General features: G+C 38.9%; 2 protein-coding genes and 3 non-coding genes across 5 annotated transcripts; 4 read left to right on the top strand and 1 right to left on the bottom strand.

Moving 5' to 3' along the window:
• Positions 1-290: 290 nt before the first annotated feature.
• LOC145218271 (uncharacterized) lies at positions 291-8,991 on the bottom strand. Its single transcript, XM_080085684.1, has 7 exons — positions 8,668-8,991; positions 2,896-3,108; positions 2,387-2,615; positions 1,364-2,139; positions 1,099-1,287; positions 693-952; positions 291-573 (listed from the first exon to the last, which is right to left on the bottom strand). The coding sequence occupies exons 2-7, from the start codon at positions 3,074-3,076 to the stop codon at positions 484-486; spliced, it is 1,725 nt and encodes a 574-aa protein (XP_079941810.1). The 5' UTR covers positions 3,077-3,108; positions 8,668-8,991; the 3' UTR covers positions 291-483.
• A 536-nt stretch (positions 8,992-9,527) lies between these two features.
• Positions 9,528-12,314, top strand: LOC145218282 (uncharacterized). The gene is made up of 6 exons (XM_080085693.1): positions 9,528-9,788; positions 10,016-10,250; positions 10,323-10,870; positions 10,942-11,058; positions 11,398-11,660; positions 11,888-12,314. The coding sequence occupies exons 1-6, from the start codon at positions 9,590-9,592 to the stop codon at positions 11,981-11,983; spliced, it is 1,458 nt and encodes a 485-aa protein (XP_079941819.1). The 5' UTR covers positions 9,528-9,589; the 3' UTR covers positions 11,984-12,314.
• A 123-nt stretch (positions 12,315-12,437) lies between these two features.
• Positions 12,438-12,511, top strand: Trnai-aau (transfer RNA isoleucine (anticodon AAU)). Its single transcript has one exon. It is a non-coding gene; the product is annotated as a tRNA-Ile (tRNA).
• Positions 12,512-13,322: 811 nt separating this feature from the next.
• Trnai-aau (transfer RNA isoleucine (anticodon AAU)) lies at positions 13,323-13,396 on the top strand. The gene has a single exon. It is a non-coding gene; the product is annotated as a tRNA-Ile (tRNA).
• Positions 13,397-16,072: 2,676 nt separating this feature from the next.
• Trnai-aau (transfer RNA isoleucine (anticodon AAU)) lies at positions 16,073-16,146 on the top strand. Its single transcript has one exon. It is a non-coding gene; the product is annotated as a tRNA-Ile (tRNA).
• Positions 16,147-19,037: the final 2,891 nt, after the last annotated feature.

Genomic DNA, 19,037 nt, shown 5'->3' with positions numbered 1-19,037 from the left:
TTAAATCCTCTTGTCGTACTTTGTTGTTGCATTATGTTTAAATTCTGCCAGCCTGGTGCATACAGTGGTTCTCAACCTGTCGTCAGAATCAGTATATGTTTAAGAACCTCTAGTTTCAAAATTTTATAAAAAATTACCAAAATCGTACACTTGTTCGCAAAACAGATGGAGTGCGGATGATAATGGGCATTGCGAGTGGTCATCAGATATAACCGTCCACAGCGCTTGCACTTATTTACATATAATTTTTAACATGTATAAAAGTCCCAACTCACGGTAATAAACCAACATTCCATTCTTTATTCACATTTATTCAGAGCAAAAAGTTTTGTGGTTGGACCAAAGATGTCCACAGACCGCGCACAAAAGTCATGTTTGTCTGGCAAGTGAATATGATTTTAATTTCGTTTATTTACATTTTTATTAAACAACTGATTGAACAAAAGCCCATTTAATTTTCATTTTTGCCGAATGCCTTCTGGTTTACTTCGGACACATTCCAGCGGTGATAGAAACTTTATCAATCGCCATGTCACCTCTCCAGTCTTTTCCACGCGTACCGACGATTCGTACCTAAACATAACATTATAGCAGATGGCCATAAAAGCTGGCCTGGTGCTATTTTCGCTCAACCTTGACTAAGCGGAATTTATGCTGCTTTCACAAACAGTTGAAAAACGATTTAGTCTTACCTTGGTATAGAATTTCTCATCAAACTGAACTGCAACTTTTTGCCACGAGTTGTGGGGTTTGGATCTGCTCATTTTTTTCATCCTAAACCCAGAGTGAACCGTCAGCTTGTGTTGGTCGTATGGTCTTTTGAAGTTCTGGACATTGTGGTGATGGTAGAATTGCACACAAAAGCAGCCCCGGAGATCGTTTCTTGTGTACAAACTGACTTTGTCCCCTTGCTGCATTGGTTCGCTTGCTTCCAAGTACATATAATACTTCCCTGCAATTAAATGTGTTCTTTAATTTCCACAACAACACTGTTCGTAAAACAAATTGTTATGTTTTCAGCCCTAATCTAGCCTAAATAGCTTTAGCTGTGCATAGTCGTACATGCAACAAGAGTTAAAAAATTTATAAGGTTCGCACCATCTGCCGCTGAAGTTGGACCGGTGCCTTTAGATGGGGTTGATCCCATATTTCGAGTCCACTTCGGTTGCCTAAAAATGTTGCGACTCCGATGAAAGAATCGGAAGGAAGAAAATGCGTACATAGGATTTCGCCTTCCCGCCAACATCCAACCTCCTGTTGATCTTGTCTCGAAACTGGAAATGTATTCTGTAGTGGAAATAGGTAGAATCTTATTAGTTTTAACTACCACAAAAACTTATTTTTTGTTTTGTATTAAACTTACTGTTGGGAGGAACTTTGGTCATGGCTGAGTAGCGACATCCAGAACCAACAACAGATGGCAACTTGGAAGGAGTTATTGGAACCACACGTCCTAGTTCAGTAGTTTCCATGGCAGCTGGGGCTTCAGTCATTGTTTTTGTGGTCATCGGCGCTTTAGTCATTGGTGCTAATGTCATTGGAGGTGGCTCTTCTGTCGTCATTGGAGGGGGTTCTTCTGACGTCATTGGAGGGGGTTCTTCTGACGTCATTGGAGGAGGTGGGGGCTCTTCTGTCGTCATTGGAGGGGGAGGAGGTTCTTCTGTCGTCATCGGGGCAGGTGGGGGCTCTTCTGTCGTCATTGGAGGGGGTGGTGGCGGTTCTTCTGACGTCATCGGAGGGGGAGGCGGTTCTTCTGTCGTCATCGGTGGAGGTGGCGGCTCTTCTGTCGTCATCGGAGGTGGAGGTGGTTCTTCTGACGTCATCGGAGGGGGAGGTGGTGGTGGTTCTTCTGACGTCATCGGAGGGGGAGGTGGTGGTTCTTCTGACGTCATCGGAGGTGGGGGTGGTGGTTCTTCTGTCGTCATCGGGGGAGGTGGAGGCTCTTCTGTCGTCATCGGAGGTGGAGGTGGTTCTTCTGACGTCATCGGAGGGGGAGGTGGTGGTGGTTCTTCTGACGTCATCGGAGGTGGGGGTGGTGGTTCTTCTGACGTCATTGGAGCTTCGGTAATTGGTGGGGGACAAACCAGTGTATCAGTTATTTCAACTTGAAAGGTAATGAATGCCACGACTACAGTAGCCCTGTAAATGTCAAATAAAAGTAGCTATATGCTCATCATATGTGGCAATTTTTAATTGCATTTCTCACAATCTAAGTTACTAGCGGGTTTAAATCGCGTTGCCGTAACTAAAACCCTGGTTATGATCCATTTACAAAGATTGACCTTTACTTTAATCCGGCTGCAATGTACTTGATCAGGCAATGACAATTTAAGTTAATTAAATATCAAGCATCACATCGCACTTTTGGGATTTTCACTGTTCTCACCTGACCGTAAGAGTACCAGAGCAATCGTCCGGGGGCGTCCACACCGCTGCGACAATGGATCCCTTGTCGCTACCATCAGAATGTGCAAATGCACTGTTTGGGCGACCGAAACAAGGCAGAGTCTGAAATCCCGGAACTCCCTCTGTGGTGAACGTTCCCACCGCAGTATCGCTGCTGTCACGAACTTGTATAAAAATCCCCTTCAAGTTTTGTGTACCGGTAACGGTGACTTCAAAAAAAGTTGTTGAAAGTCATTATAAAAAAATGCTCACAAGCTATTTGCATTAGTCTACAATGACTACGTAACTAAGTAAAGGATAAAATGTTTTTTCAGGTTTAGAACTATAGACGAAAACGATGGAGCACATGCTGCTATTCTCTACAGACATGGTCCTCCAAAAGTAAATAATGCTAAAGTTGATTTTAGAATACATAAAAAAAACTTTGACTTATGGTTAAACCAGAACTATGTATTTTTACAAAAAAAATAATATTTTTCAGAGAATTACTTAAAAAGTCTGTTCCCAGTTCGCTTGCTAACGCAGTGAAACCGAGATCTTGAGGCTGAAATCCAGAGTTAATGTGACCAGTTGGTTTCATGGTCCCGCACGAAGACAGTGGTGGTCCGGTTGAGCGCCCTGTTGCCATGGCGATTGCGGCACAAACCACGAGCACGGATGACAGCATCATTGATTAACACCCGACTTTCACTGAGTGACAATCTACAAAACATTTAAAACAAATGGAACAATATATGTAGCGCTAAATTATTATTGAAAATAACTGTAAGACAATACTTTTTTTGAATTTTTGAATAGTAGTTTATTTATACCTTAAATATTTGTTGCTAAAAGCGATAGAATAAGTTTAAATTTTGATAGGTTTAGCTAATTTCGCATTGAGAACAAAACAGTGAATAGTACTATAAACTATATACTCTGCCACGGTGCACCTTTTCTAAAAAACATTGCTCACTGTTACCATGCTGCGCGTATAAAAACCTTTACCGCACCTGCCATACACAAATTGCCGCATTTAACCTTCAATTTCACGCACAAGAAAAAAAGCAACATTTGCTGTAGTCATCCTGACATTCACCAAACGACGGATTTAAAAAAAGTTTTTGCCGCAGGCTAATGGATCCGTGCTGAAAACAAAGAGTGCACATTTTCCCCAAAAATGTGTTTTGTACTAAACATTAAAATATCTCGTTTTGATTTTTGTAGTTAGACCGACAAACTTGTCAGAAAAAAATACAAGCCAGTAGCCCTGACGACGCAAACCATCTTTTGACAACCAATCGTATATGTGCATTGACTGCGTAAGCCGTAAGGTGGGACCCGTTTGTTTTGATCCAATAAACTGTACATTGCTTAAATAGGTTTAAAAATCCGAAAAAACGTCCAGGGAGATGGAAGCATCATGTAATTTTTACTGTCTGAAAGTGACAACAAATTAAAGCCGACAGAAAGATTGTTATCGGCCGAAGCGTAGCTGCACGAATATTGCTCTGCGGACAAAACGACTTGTTTCTAAAGGTTAAAGGTGACTCGCAGTAACACGTAATTGTCGTCACCGGCTCAAGCAGGGAGCTCGAATTGCCGTAGGCCAAACTAAAATTGATTCATCTCATGTTTTTGACGTAACCGGTGCCGTAACAAGCAATTGTGGCTTAAATTGAAAGCTTTTTTTAAATGAGCAAGTAGCAAACTATTTTAACTTCGGAGCACCGCTAGGTGGCGCTACTAATACGTTAAGTTTTATTTTCGGTTGTAACACAGTTACACAAAATTCTAAAACTGTGTTTTGTGCAACGCCACTATAAGTCGCTGTTGATCAAAACGAATTTACTTTTTTTACTGCAACCCGCTTTACTGCAAACTTACACACAACGTAGTTTCGACCCCACTAACCAAAACAATATGAAAGTCGTCATCGACAGCGAAATTTTGAACAAACAAAATTCTGTTGACAATTAATCTGTGCTGCATATTGGTATTTTCGCTCGTTGCATTATACGTAGGGAAATGTTAAGTATAAATTACTTTTAGGTTCTTGCTAACGTGCAACTATTGCATCGTGCAAAAACTTTTATGTATTGTACCGCGGTTGGCCTGTCAACTACAAAGCAAAACAAGGCTGATCGAGGGATTGATATACAAAGTTCAGGAGTCTGCTCATGGTCACGAGCGGTTCAACTGTGTTTTTCTGAGCCACAAAATTAGGCCACATTGCTTCAACCCAAATGAACCTCATGGGTGAAACTACATTAAAGGCACAAATTTCAAGGTCGAACAAATCACTTAAATGGTTGATTCACCTCGACGCATAATTTACTTCCACGGATAACGCACTTATACGCATAACTCACTTCAACGCATAATTCACCTAAACGCATAGTTCAACTAAACAGTTGATGTACTTGAACGAATAACTCACTTAAAAGCATAGTTCACTTGAACGCATAATTCACTTAAACGCACAATTCACTTAAACGCATAATCTACTTAAACGGATAATTCACTTAAACGGACAGTTCATCATACATTTCAAAAAAAAGTTCTCTATTTGTATTTGTGCCATTACCCTTTATTTTTCCACGGCTTTAAACAGTTGGGTAATAATAATTTTATAACAGCTTGTTTTAACGTATCGACGCAGTGTTCTCTTGTGACGTTTTGCGACAAGTTTTCTGGCTGACTATGTATGGTACTGGCTTATAAAAAGTAACTCTTCGAGACGTTTCATTTTTTCCAGATAAAAATATACATAACCATGGGTCGCGGAAAATCACAAAATGAATTTTCGAAAATGTTTGGGTCGTGTCTAAAAAAGTTTGGGACCACTGATCTACAATACTAAGCAGTATTTTAGGGCCATTGTTTGATTGCCTCTATGTATCAGTGCTATAGCACGGTATTGGAGTTGAGTTTATTTATCCCGATGAAACAAACTCAATCGCGCCAAAATATTCAGAAATATCTGCGCCCGGTAAGACCCTATAAATGACAAAGTAAAGGGCACAATTGCTGGATAGATGGTAAACGCCATACCTACAAAAATAAAAATAATAAAATTGGGTCATGAGTAACAACTGCAACAAATTATCTGCTCTCGCAAGTGTCAGCAAAAAACGGAGCAAAAGGCGTTCACTGCACAGTCAGCGACAAAATCTCATGCTATAGTTGTGTAAGGCTTAATCTGCACCTGCACATGCCTGTGTGGTTAGCTCAACCGCCTTTTGTGTTTACAAAAGTGTGGGTTCTAATCCTGTCACCAAAGCCAGAACGGAACCCGTGTTTTTTCAAATAAAGACTGAACTTCACCCAAAATACAAATTTGATCAACTAGGGTAAAGTCAGGCCCAAATCAGGGTTGTTTCGTCCAAACCCCAACCCGAATTTAAACGCGATTCGAAAAGCCAAGTTAGACTAACAACTTTGGATCTGACCAAACGTTGACAATACAATATGCGTATAGTGCTGTGCACTGCGTAGTAACGAAGCAAACAGCGAAAGGTAAAAAAGTATAATGCACCGCACCCTATGTGAATAACGATTAAACCAACTGAAGACCGCATTTTCTTTTGTATTTCATAGACATGTAATGAGGTTTGAACTGTGCACCTTTCGAGTTCGAGCTTATCATCCAAGCTTATGCGGTTGCACAAAGACAGATTTTACACGATTGTAACTTGTACGAAAATATCGCACCTGCCATCTTAACGCGCCTGACATGTTTTTTGAAGTTGGACAAAGTACATGAACTAAATCATGCCATCTTGCACAGTTAAACAGCCACGGGGCTGATTCCAGGAATGTAAACGCGTATAAAATCTTAAGTTGTAAGCAAGATGCAGATTTAGCTAGAGTTTTGACCTGTACAGGCGTTATTTGCTGTGTGTCTTTAGCAAAATAATTTTTGTAAAGAAAGGAGTGTTTCACAAAAAATAGGAGGACCGACTCGTGAATAGTTAAATAAGGACATGCAATTTTGCACCAGACAGACAACCACTCAACAGTCTATTTATAAAGGTAAAATGATTTAGAACAGTGGTCGGCAACGTGAAGAGTTTGTTACCGGGCCATGTACATTTTAGGTTGAAATACTGACTTTGTGTCTGAAGTGGGAAAAACGGCAATGTTTAAAAATTATAATAATTGGCGCGATACTAGTTATTGCGTAGTTTGAAAGATTGCGTTAGGTTTTATTAAGCAGAAAATACACGTTTTACGCTTTAAATTTGTGTTTGTAAACGATTCAGTTTCGGTCGAATCGCAACAAATTATTTGGTCGAAACCGAATCTGTGTAAAACCCGCCCATCCGGCCAAATAAATTCGGCAAACCTCATATTCGGTAAATCTCTACCTTTTGCTGTTAAGTATATGCCAAGCTGGTTGTCTAGCGCAGTGGTTCTCAACTCGTTTCGAGCCATGGACCCCGGCCCAGTAAAAATGATGTCGTGGACCATTTCTGTTTCGAGCAAGATTGAAGTACCTATACGAAACAACCATTTGGGCTTGAAACATAATTCTTTAAAACCGATTTTTAAGAAGTCATATACAATTATCACCAGCTTACATTTTGATACTCCTTCAATAAATAGTATGCAATCATATCTAGTTGATCAACAAATTTAGTGAACGTCCTGTGAACCACCCAAAAAGTCAAACGTTGCCGACACCAGTTTTAGAAAACAATGACCTCTGATTTAAAAAAACAATTAAGTTATTGGTTGACTTTGTTTCGACGGTTTGTTTCCTATTACGTTTTTCGACGGTTTTTATGCATAGAGTTTACGCTTGTAAAATGTTATGACCCAACCGCACTTTCCCTAAAGCGGTAGACAGAAAGGAAACCTATCAACAAGCGAATCTCGGCGCCACAATCTGTAGTACATGAATGCCCCGCAGCAAATCGAAAATAAAAACAATGATTAGATCAGGGTTCGACCTTTGGGATGACTTTCAAAGTTTTTTAAACAGTTATACAAGAAATCAAAAAAGGTTTGAATTTTCGTTTTTATTTAGTTCATGTTTTTAACGAAGCGTCGTATAACTATGTTATTTTATTAATTATTATTTGCAAGCAGCACATTCTTGCGAAGAATATTTTTTCAAAGTACAATAAATCACATTTGGCCCAATGTACGGTTTAAATATAGGAATACGTCCCCAAACTACTGCGCGTTGCCGAACAGTTTATGTTACTTTAACAACCATACCTATTCCAAAGTAACATACAAATTTTGAAGCAAGTATAGCGGAATCTAAGCAGTTTGAACAAAAACGTCCGAACACATCTAGTTAACTCCAATTGCCTAAAATAGTATTTGCATAAATCAAATGTGAAACATTCTTACAGTATGCTTCATGCGGCAAGAATTTTATCGGTGTGACAAAAATGAATTGTCATTCTTGTACGTGTCGGAGTACCATCAAACGCCACCACACCCCGTTAAATAACCGAAAACACGTAGCAAATATGCCACCGTATAAACAATCGGCACGAAGGGCGTAACCGCAACCGCAAACGTGTTTTACAGAAAAATGTTTCGAATTTAGAGACTTATACATTGAGACTTATAACTACTTACGTTGAATTTATTTTGTTACACTGGGTGAGTTGTTGCAGTTAGGCAGGTGTGTTAGAAAGGGATCAATGTTTTATGTATGGTAAACGAGACGAGGTCTTAAAAGTTTTTATAGTCGTGCGTACACTCACAAAATGTGTGATGTAGTCAAATTACTAACTTCATTAGTTTAAGAAGTTTCAAAATTATTTGCAGTTTTTGTAGTAATGATAATTTTGCTTTGTTTTAGTAAAGCATATTCGCAGAAGCTGTGTTACCGAGAATAACTATCATTTACATTTGGGGCAGAAGCCAAACAGGGTCGTGGGTCCATTTATTTTAGTTTCCCAAACAACTATTTTTTGAACAAATTAGAAAACAGGACATCAGCATTAAAAAGTACAATTTTAAACTTTATAGAACCTTTACGCGTGTCACCGATTAGGGGCTAATTTGTCCTGTGGGCCTCATGTTGTGCATCTATGAACTTTTTGTTTTCGCGTCTTATATGCTGGTTTTAATGTAGTTAGCAAAAATATTGTTGACTATATATATATATTTCTTAAAAAGCAGTTATCATAGAAACGTTTTTTTAACAAAACTAAACAAACACAAAAACAAAGTTGCTTGGAAAACTCCAGTGGAAGATAAATAGAAGTGAAAGATGTTTAAATATTAGCTGCCTATCAAACTTTTCCAGATGCTTACCCATTGCCGTAGCTCCTCAATTCCAAATACAACGTGCTGTAATTGCATGTCATAACTGTGTTAAACGCTTAATGGCATTGGCTCTAAGACAACGCATACATCCTTTATTCTCGAACTAATTATAAAAGATTGTTGTTAGCCATGACGTCAGCAAGTTGAGGTCATAAACAGAGAGATACAATTATCGCAAAAAGTTGAAACCACGAACGCGAATTGTCACCTGGCCTTGCGTAAACGATGTAGTTAATTATACAGCGCTTTTACACGTCCCGCCCGGGCAAAACCGATTGAAAGCCGTCCGCTGTATCAGGACACACAGCTGATCCGATTTAAGCGGGTGTGTTCGGATAGTGGACGGCATAATTGCCGGTTCAGGTTTGATGAATCACTTTCGACGCGTGGCGTTTTTCTGTGCCGCGGTTATAAAATCACGGTGTTATGCGGCAGCGACGCTAGTTTTGAGAAATCTCGGGGATATTGCGGCATAGACGTATTCAATAAATAGTTTCATCAGCACAATTAAAAAAAATGTTGTACGTTTTTGCACAAAAACTGCTGCTGCTTTAAAACGTATTTTTTGCACATTTTTAGTTGAACAATCAATAAAGCGAGTTTTAAAGCTATTTTTGCAAGGATTGTTTTGCTTACCGTAAATAAAAAAGTGTGATCAAAAAGCACGTATTTTAAAGGTATACGTGTAAAATCTTTTTGAACAAAAAAAGTGCATGTTAAAACCAGGAGCTATTTCTTACTGTAGCACAGGCTACGTCGGCCTAATTTTTAACATATGGTTTGCTTTGTTTGATTGCAACATAATAATTTTAAAACATACTGGCATAATAAATAGTTTTTGTTATTTAACAAACCATTCTCTTTGTTTCAGATTCTTTGTTTGCACGTCCAAATTTGATAATTATTAATCATGAATTTTAAATTTTGGTTGTTGACGTTTTGTTTGGTTTGTTACGTCACAATCGGAAATGGTTATTCCCTGGGGCCGCCACTGGGTGCATGCAGAACTATGTCACCCATAGGGCACATACGTGCTGGGGTATTTCCCGAAGAATTGGGATTCACAATTTCGGCAAGTGACAGTTTCATGCCAGACGAGGAGATTACAAGTAAGTCGCAATCCGAAAGCTCTGAAACGATATATTTTTGTAATTTTGTTTGTGTGTTTTGTTACGTTGTATACCAAGTGAGGAAAAAGCAAATCTAAGAACTTGTTATTTATACTCGTATGTGTGCGTGAACTACCTCAAACCAAAATCAATAGTAATTGGTATTTTATCTAGTTTTGTAAACAATACAATATGATACTAATGCTCTTTCTTATTTATTTTTATAGTAACTGTGTCGGGACCACGTAAATTAAAAGGAATTTTCATTCAAGTTCGAGATTCACATGACAAAACAGCAGTGGGAAGATTTACTCAACCTGACAGCAATGATTTTAAACTTTTGGATTGCTTCAGAAAGCAGGAAAGCGCTTTTTCTCACGCTAACGGAAACAAGAAATCCAATCAAGTTTCAGCAAACTGGATAGGGCCCTCTATTTGCGAAAAGCATGATCTGATAATTCGGTAATTTTTTGTTCAGTTGTTTGGTTTTTATGTGTTACAAATTGTATTGAATTGGAAACGTGTTTTCGACAGAGCCACCGTTGTAGTAAGTTTCGTTACTTTGCAAGTCGATATACTGAAAAACATCAGTTGCAAAGCCAAAGATACAGCGCTGCCTTCACCTGTTCCTGATACCACAACAACAATGAGACCGACAACAACAATGAGACCGACAACAACGATGCGACCGACAACAACAATGAGACCGACAACAACAATGAGACCAACAACTACAATGAGACCCACGACTACAATGAGACCGACAACAACAATGAGTCCAACAACTACAATGAGACCCACGACTACAATGAGACCGACAACTACAATGATACCAACAACTACAATGAGGCCAACAACTACGATGAGACCCACGACTACAATGAGACCGACAACTACAATGATACCAACAACTACAATGAGGCCAACAACTACGATGAGACCCACGACTGCAATGAGACCAACAACTACAATGAAACATACAACAACAATGAAACCGACAACAACTACAACTGAGGAACCTGTGGGTCGGTACATCGACATTGGAGACTGCAAACACGCTTTTAAGACAATCATTCCATTTAGTAAGCAAAGTTTCTTTATTCGTATTTCGATTCCAACCCAAAACGAGATAATTATTTTTTTGTTTTAATAGAGTACAACACAAGCTTTGAAACTGGATCAAATTTTATGGGCTGGAAAAATTATGGTTGGCTCAGGAACCGAGGCGAAACCCCTTCGCACATGACTGGACCGGAGCAAGCGGCCGTAGGTACTGTCATGCGGTCGTTCGATGTACAACAAACAAATTTATAGTTTGTATGATTTCTCACGCGTAAGGATGGGAATTGCGCTTCGGAACGTAATGGGTCAAACATTTTAAGCAGACCAGCTTTGGTGCATGCATTTTTATTATTATTGAAAATAAGGTTTAGAGAGAATATTCGGGCATAGTGGTTCACCTAAGGTTGTTAAGAATAACGACACCCGTATAACCAATTTTGCATAACGTGGCGTATCTACGCAGTCCCTCACACTCACCACTTGATGTTTACATATTCAGCACTGAAAGACTTCACAGTCCACCTAACCTGATTGTATACATTGTCAGGCAACTATTACATGTACATGGAAGCCAGCAGCCCGGCTCAGCCAGGACAGCAAGTGGTACTAGAAACTGATAAGGATCTTTCCGGTTGTTTTTGCTTCCATCTTGCCCACCATCATCACGTGAGATACTTCGGATCCGGGATTCGGACCATGAGACACGAACTTAGAGTGATGGCTGGTGATGAAGTCTTGTTGACGAAATACTTGCCAGCCAACGAATGGAAGGATTACTTTGTACAAATAGACAGTGAACAACTCATCAAGGTGAGATCCTATTACCCCCTTGTTTATCGTGCACTGCTCTACGCGCAAACAGTGTTGTTTATTTGATGAATGCAGCGTGCATAGGACGACAAAACACCGATACAAAAATACAATTGCCAGAAGAGCTCTATATAGTTTTTAGATCTGACTATTTGTCTTTTTTCCATGAGTCCCTCTTTCACATAATGAGCTGGAAACATTTGTAACATATTTTTGTTATTTTTTAGCTTAAAATCATTGCCAAAAGAGGTCGCACTTGGATTGGAGACACCGCTGTTGACAACCTGTACTTGTTTCCTGGAAGTTGTCCAGATACTGAGTAACAAACAATAATAACGAAATTCGTGTCAAACGAAACTTCGCTTCGTGTTCCACATGAGCTTGTGCCAGTTGAGCAACCAACGTGAGAATATGTTTTCAGCCGACGTGCACGCTTAGCTCCAACAAAATATTTAAACGCATTTCCGAGAAGAAATAGTATTGGCGTGTATTTTGGTACAAAATTAACGCAAGCAGGCTACAAGCAATCAAAGAAAATTTTGTACTGTATTATGTCATATGCCGTCACACGCTTTTTGTCATAAAATATACTTTTATCGTTTACTACATCAGTTGTTGATTATCGCAGAGTGGCAAACAAATCACTTCTCATTACCCGTAGGAATCTTGATTAACAGATATTTATCCCCAGCTTGATGAAAATCTTGTCCGGGTCTTGCAAATTCAGACAGGCGTGCTTACAAGTGTCTTCTGCAACTAGGTCGCTGTTAGTCGTCCGGCCGGTTAGCTCAGTTGGTTAGAGCGTCGTGCTAATAACGCGAATGTCGCGGGTTCGATCCCCGTACTGGCCATCTATTATTATTTTTTTAAAAGATAAAAGTTTAAGATTCGTTTTGTTATTGTGTTTCATTCTTGCAAACTTATATTGGCTATTACATTTTTCAATTGGCTAAAAAGGAACATTTGATTCTGGTCACGAAACACATTGATTGATTAATTGATGTCTAGCTTTCAATTGTTGGTAATTGGTAAGAAAATGCAACCAATGACAGCTTACACTTTTTATTCGGGACAACACATTTCACTTATATCTTTCAAGTGTATTTCGTAGTAGAATAAAGGAATAAGAGAAACATTGAACCGTGGGCTTTATGCAATCCAACTTTGCGACTATAAGCTTATTTTAAAAAAGATAAAATTTGAAGATTCATTGTGTTGTTCTGTTTTATTCTTGCAAACTTATATTGGCTTTTATATTTCTCTTTTGGCTAAAAAGAAACATCTGCTTATGGTCACAAAAACACAATGATTGAATAATTGATATCTAGCTTTCAATTGTTGATAAGTCTGCATCAAAATTTCCGCCACAAGAGGTCGCACTTGCTAAGAAAATACAGTCAATGACAGCTTACTCGTTTGATACGGACGTTGTACAAATAATGAGTAACAATAACAACGCAATAGTTGCTGATAGTTAAAAAATGAACGACAAAAAGGTTTTCTCGAGTCATAGAAAAATTGCCCAAATTAGTTCTTGTCTTAAACATGATGTACATCTTGTCCGGATCTTGCACATCGAGGCAATCGCACTTACAACAGTGTCTTCAGCAACTGGTTTCGCTTGTTTTGTGTTTCGCCACGGGGTCAATATGTTAGTCGTCCGGCCGGTTAGCTCAGTTGGTTAGAGCGTCGTGCTAATAACGCGAATGTCGCGGGTTCGATCCCCGTACTGGCCATGTCTTTTGAATTGAGGTTTTTTATCTCCGGACTTTACCATGTCATTTATATTTTTGGCAAGAACATTTCCACATGATGAGATCTATAGATTTTACGCACTCCAACTTGGCGACTATTATTTCTTAACAGATGAAAGTTATCAATTCGACGTGCTTTTCTCGTTTAATCTTGCAAACTGTTATTGTTTCTTTCGACTTACGCACTTTCTAATTTTACAATTAATTGCTCTTGCCAACAATGACTGATATTTTTATTGTTGAATTGACGAGTTGGTAATTGTCGTTAAGTTTTAAACAAAAGACTGTCATTACGTCACAGAAACATTGCGTAAAATAGTTTATTTCTCAAGCTTCATATAAATCTTTTCTGTGCATTGTGTTTTGAGACTGGTCCGTTTGCAAGTGTGTGTTCAGTAACAAAGTCGATGTTAGTCATCCGGCCGGTTAGCGCAGTTGGTTAGAGCGTCGTGCTAGTAACGCGAATGTCGCGGCTTCGATCCCCGTCATGCCCATATTTTTTACTTGATGTTTCAAGCCCATGTCTTCGTCATGGTTTGATCGGGCGTTAGTTTTCAATAAACGAGCTTGATTAGGGTTTAACTTTGCACAGATCACATTTGTTTTGAAAGTTCACAATGGCAAATTTAACTTTTGGACCTATTTCGGGTTTTGTTTAGATTAAATTTCGGTTTCGGGACAGGTTTCTGACTTGTCCTTTCGGGTTCGGGTCCTGATTTCCAGGCCGCTTACAATTCTGTTTGACAAAATAACGTTTTGCAATTGTCCCTCCTAAAAATAAAATTACATGTACCGAAGATTTCATAATTTGGTATCCGTCGTCAGTGTTTTTTTAAGGTGTTTTGGGGGACCGAAACGGTCCAAATTTCTCCAGCGGTTTCCCAAAATTTGGACTTCCAACTACAGTAGAAAAGTAATGGTTCGTTTAAGCAAATATGGCTATTTTTTGGTATTTAAATGAAACACTTGCGGTCTCTTAAAACTACTTAGCGGTCACCCAAACCAAACCTTAAAAACAACCCTGTCCGTCGTCCAGTTACGAACAAAACACTACTCTCGTGCAGTGGAAACATCAGGCAACAGAGTTTTTTGTCTCCAGCTTAAATCTTGTCATGACAATGCCAACACATGCACTTGCGCTTGTAATGTGTTTCGCAACAGGGTTAAATTTGTCATCCCGCTGGTTTGCTCGGTTGTTTAGATCGTCGGGCTAATAACAATGTCGCGGGTTCGATCCCGGAACTGGCCGTGTCTTTTGACCTGAAGTTTTTCAAATCAAGATCTTAGTACGTCATGTATATTTTTCGCATGAAACTTCCACATGATGCCTCCGCAACATGATTTTGTAGTTTAATTAGGTAGAAAAATATCCGACTATTGTTACAAAATCGAATTGGTTAATGGCCATAGCGGTAAGTTTTTCCCTATTTTTTATTGCCGCTGCAGAATGATCACCGTGTGAGGCCGCAATTGGGATGGCAAAACAACCGATCAGAGCATACACATTCTATTGGCAACTGATGAAAATAAGGGGTAACAATATCAGCACAATAGTTGTTGATTGTTGCAATCTGGCCGACAAAAAGTTTTTCTCATGCATGGCAATTTTGCGCAAATTAGTTATTGTCTGAAATGTGAAGTAAATCGATCCCCGTACTGGCCATGTGTTTTGACTTGAGGTTTTTTAATCTCAGGACATTAGCATGCCATGTACACTTTTCGCATGAAACTTTCATGTGATGTATCCGCAATATAATGTAGTAGTTTGTTTGGCAAGAAAACATCTGACTATAATGCCAAAAAACGCATTGATTTGTTCATGGCTATAGATTTTTTTCATTTTTTGGTAATTCTGCTGCAAATTTATCGCCATGTGAGGTCGCATTTGGAACAGAAAAAGAACCAATAAGAACTTACACATTTTATTCGCAAGTGGTGAAGATAATGAATAGCAATAACAACCCAATAGAAGCTTTTCTCGTGCGTGTCAATTTTGTGCAAATTAGTTATTCTTCTAAATGTGAAGTAAACCTTGTCCAAATCTTGCGAATAGGGAATGACGCGCTTACAACAAACTGTCTTCAGCAACTGGGTCGAACTTTGTCAACCGGCCGGTTAGCTCAGTTGGTTAGAGCGTCGTGCTAATAACGCGAATGTCGCGGCTTCGATCCCCGTACTGGCCATGTCTTTTAACTCGAGGTTTTTTAATCTCAGGACATTAGCATGTCATGTACACTTTTCGCATGAAACTTCCATGTGATGTATCCGCAATATGATGTTGTAGTTGGTTTGGCAAGAAAACATCTGACTATAACGCCAAAACACGCATTGATTTGTTCATGGCTTTAGATTTTTTTCCATTTTTTGGTAATTCTGCTGCAAATTTATCGCCATGTGAGGTCGCATTTGGAATAGAAAAATAACCAACAAGTACTTACACATTTCATTCGCAAGTGGTAAAGATAATGAGTAACAATAACAACCCAATTGTTGTCGATTGTTGCAAACTGGCCGACCAAAGCTTTTCTCATGCATGTCAATTTTGTGCAAATTAGTTATTCTTCTAAATATGATGTAAATCTTGTCCAAATCTTGCGAATAGAGAAAGACGCGCATACAACAAACTGTCTTCAGAAATTGGGTCGAAGTTTGCCATCCGGCCGGTTAGCTCAGTTGGTTAGAGCGTCGTGCTAATAACGCGAATGTCGCGGGTTCGATCCCCGTACTGGCCATGTGTTTTTTTAACTTGATGTTTCAAACTCATGTCTTCGTCATGGTTTGATCGGGCGTCAGGTTTTACATAAACGAGCCTGATTTTGGTTTGACTTTGCACAGATTACATTTATGATGAAATTTTACGATGGTAAATTGAATTTTTAGACCTATTTCGGGTTTCGTTTAGATTAAATTTCGACAGAGAGCTTTTCTCATGCATGGCAATTCTGCGCAAATTAGTTATTTTCGAAAGTATGATGTAAATCTTATCCAGATGTTGCAATTAGAGATTGGCGCGCTTTCAACAGTGTTTTCAACACTTATTTGATAAAATTTAGTCATCCGGCCGGTTAGCTCAGTTGGTTAGAACGTCGTGCTAATAACGCGAATGTCGCGGGTTCGATCCCCGTACTGGCCATGTTTTTTTTTAACTTGATGTTTCAAACTCATGTCTTCGTCATGGTTTGATCGGGCGTCAGGTTTTAAATAAACGAGCCTGATTTTGGTTTGACTTTGCACAGATCACATTTATTTTGAAATTTTACGATGGTAAATTGAATTTTTAGACCTATTTCGGGTTTTGTTTAGATTAAATTTCGGTTTCGGGACGGGTTTCTGACTTGTCATTTCGGGTTCGTTTCCCGATTTCCGGGCCGCACACAATTCTGTTTTACCAAATAAAATTTAGCAATTGTCCCTGCTAAAAATACAATTACTTGTACTGAATATTTCATAATTTGGTATCCGTCGTCAAGTTACGAACAAAACACTACTTTCGTGCAGTGGAAACATCAGGCAGTGGAGTTTTTATCTCCAAATTAAGATAAATCTTGTCATGGCCATGCATTTTGACTTGAAGTTTTTCATCTCAGGACGTTAGCATGTCATGTTCACTTTTCTCATGAAACTTCCACATGATGTCTCCGCAATATGATGTTGTAGTAGTTTGTTTAGGACCTAATTCGTTTATTTTATTACGAAATAAAAGATTTAAGAGAAATTTGCTGACCATTTTTGCATTGTGTTACTCCGGCAGTGAGTTGCTGGCGTTAATGTGCACGCTTAAGAGACTGGCGGTGCAAAATTAAATTTTAATCAACTGTCATTCTATTTCTGTTTTCCAGCAATTACGTGGCGGAGGCATCATGTAGAATTATCCAAGCCAAAAATGATGAGTCAAAAAACATGGCCAATACGGATATCAAACTCGCGACATTCGCGTTATTAGCACGACGTTCTATAACCAACTGAGCAATACCGGCCGGGTGACTATGTTCCACCCGGTTGCAAAATACATTTTTCTAAGTGCGCCTGTCTGTATTTGCAAGGACGAGATAAGATTTCTATCAAGCTTGAGACATAAACCAATTTCCGTAATACTTCTGAGACGTCATGGTTTAACACTTAACGACAAGCACTAACTCGTCAATTCAACGATAAGAATATTGTTTATTGTTGGCAAGAGCAATTAATTGCACAATCAGAAAATGAGTGAGACGAAAAACACAATGCACGCTTGCAAGATTAAACGAGATAAACACAATGTCTTTATCTGTTAAGTGATTTAGCCACAAAGTGCATAAAACTTGCATTTCTCCTAATTAAACTGTTTATTTCGTCACGAAACCGCTTCAAACATTTAAGTGAAACTTGTTGACCTCTTTCCCGCTGCATGTCACTCGAGCACAATAATTTTCTTTTGTTAGGATTTTTGAATACTGCGATTTTATTGCTTATTTCGAGCATCCTTAAAACAAAAACTGTTGTACTTCGTTTTCCGAACAATTGTCATACTATCGCTCAGTTGGCAACAATTAGAAATATCCGAGCCAAAAATATAAATTACATGGTAAAGTCCTGTGATGAAAAACCTCGAGTTAAAAGACATGGCCAGTACGGGGATCGAACCCGCGTCATTCGCGTCATTAGCACGACGCTGTAACCAACTGAGCTAATTGGCCGGCGCTAGTCTCTATTTACAAGATCTGGACAAGATTTCCATCAGACTTAAAGAATAACTAATTTACGCAAAATTGACACGCACGAGAAAAGATTCTATTGCGTTGTTATTATTATTCACTATCTTCACCACTTGCGAATGAAATGTGTAAGTTCTCATTCGTTCTCTTTCTATTCCAAAATGCGACCTCACATGGCGATAATTTTCCAGCAGAATTAAAAAAAAATGAAAAAAAAATGTATAGTCATCAACAAATCAATGCGTTTTTGGAATTATGGTCAGATTCTTTTCTACACCTAAACAAACTACTACAACATCATATTGCGGAGGCATTATGTGGAAGTTTCATGCGAAAAGTGTACATGACATGCTAACGTCCTGAGATGAAAAAACCTCGAGTCAAAAAACATGGCCATTACGGGGATCGAACCCGCGACATTCGCGTTATTGGCACGACGCTCTAACCAACTGAGCTAACCGACCGGACGAGTAAATTCGACCCTTTGGCGAAACACGGAACAAGCGAAACTGCCTCTAAGTGCATGGTCATGACAGGATTTATCTTAATTTGGAGATATAAAATCCATTACCTGATGTTTCCACAGCACGAAAGTAGTGTTTTGTTCGTAACTTGACGACGGATACCAAATTATGAAATCTTCAGTACAAGTAATTGTATTTTCAGCAGGGACAATTGCTAAATGTTATTTGGTAAAACAGAATTGTCAGCGGCCTAGAAATTGGGTACCGAACCCGAAATGACAAGTCAGAAACCCGTCCCGAAACCGAAATTTAATCTAAACAGAACCCGAAATAGGTCTAAAAATTTAATTTACCATCGTAAAATTTCAAAATAAGTGTGATCTGTGCAAAGTCAAACCAAAATCAGGCTCGTTTATTTAAAACCTGACGCCCGATCAAATTATGACAAAGACATGGGTTTGAAAT

This window comes from Phallusia mammillata, chromosome 1 (assembly GCF_965637545.1).
Source record: "Phallusia mammillata chromosome 1, kaPhaMamm4.hap1.1, whole genome shotgun sequence".
Taxonomy (NCBI): domain Eukaryota; kingdom Metazoa; phylum Chordata; class Ascidiacea; order Phlebobranchia; family Ascidiidae; genus Phallusia; species Phallusia mammillata.
Note: the sequence above shows the minus strand (reverse complement) of the source record. Positions and strands in the feature narration are given on the sequence as shown.

Coding starts and splice junctions, on each gene's coding strand:
- LOC145218271 (XM_080085684.1), bottom strand. CDS start 3,076: ATGATGCTGTCATCCGTGCTCGTGGTTTGTGCCGCAATCGCCATGGCA. Junction 2,140..2,386: donor TCTGGTACTCTTACGGTCAG/GTGAGAACAGTG, acceptor TGACATTTACAG/GGCTACTGTAGTCGTGGCAT. Junction 574..692: donor ATGAGAAATTCTATACCAAG/GTAAGACTAAAT, acceptor TGTTATGTTTAG/GTACGAATCGTCGGTACGCG.
- LOC145218282 (XM_080085693.1), top strand. CDS start 9,590: ATGAATTTTAAATTTTGGTTGTTGACGTTTTGTTTGGTTTGTTACGTC. Junction 9,789..10,015: donor GCCAGACGAGGAGATTACAA/GTAAGTCGCAAT, acceptor TTATTTTTATAG/TAACTGTGTCGGGACCACGT. Junction 10,251..10,322: donor AAGCATGATCTGATAATTCG/GTAATTTTTTGT, acceptor TGTTTTCGACAG/AGCCACCGTTGTAGTAAGTT.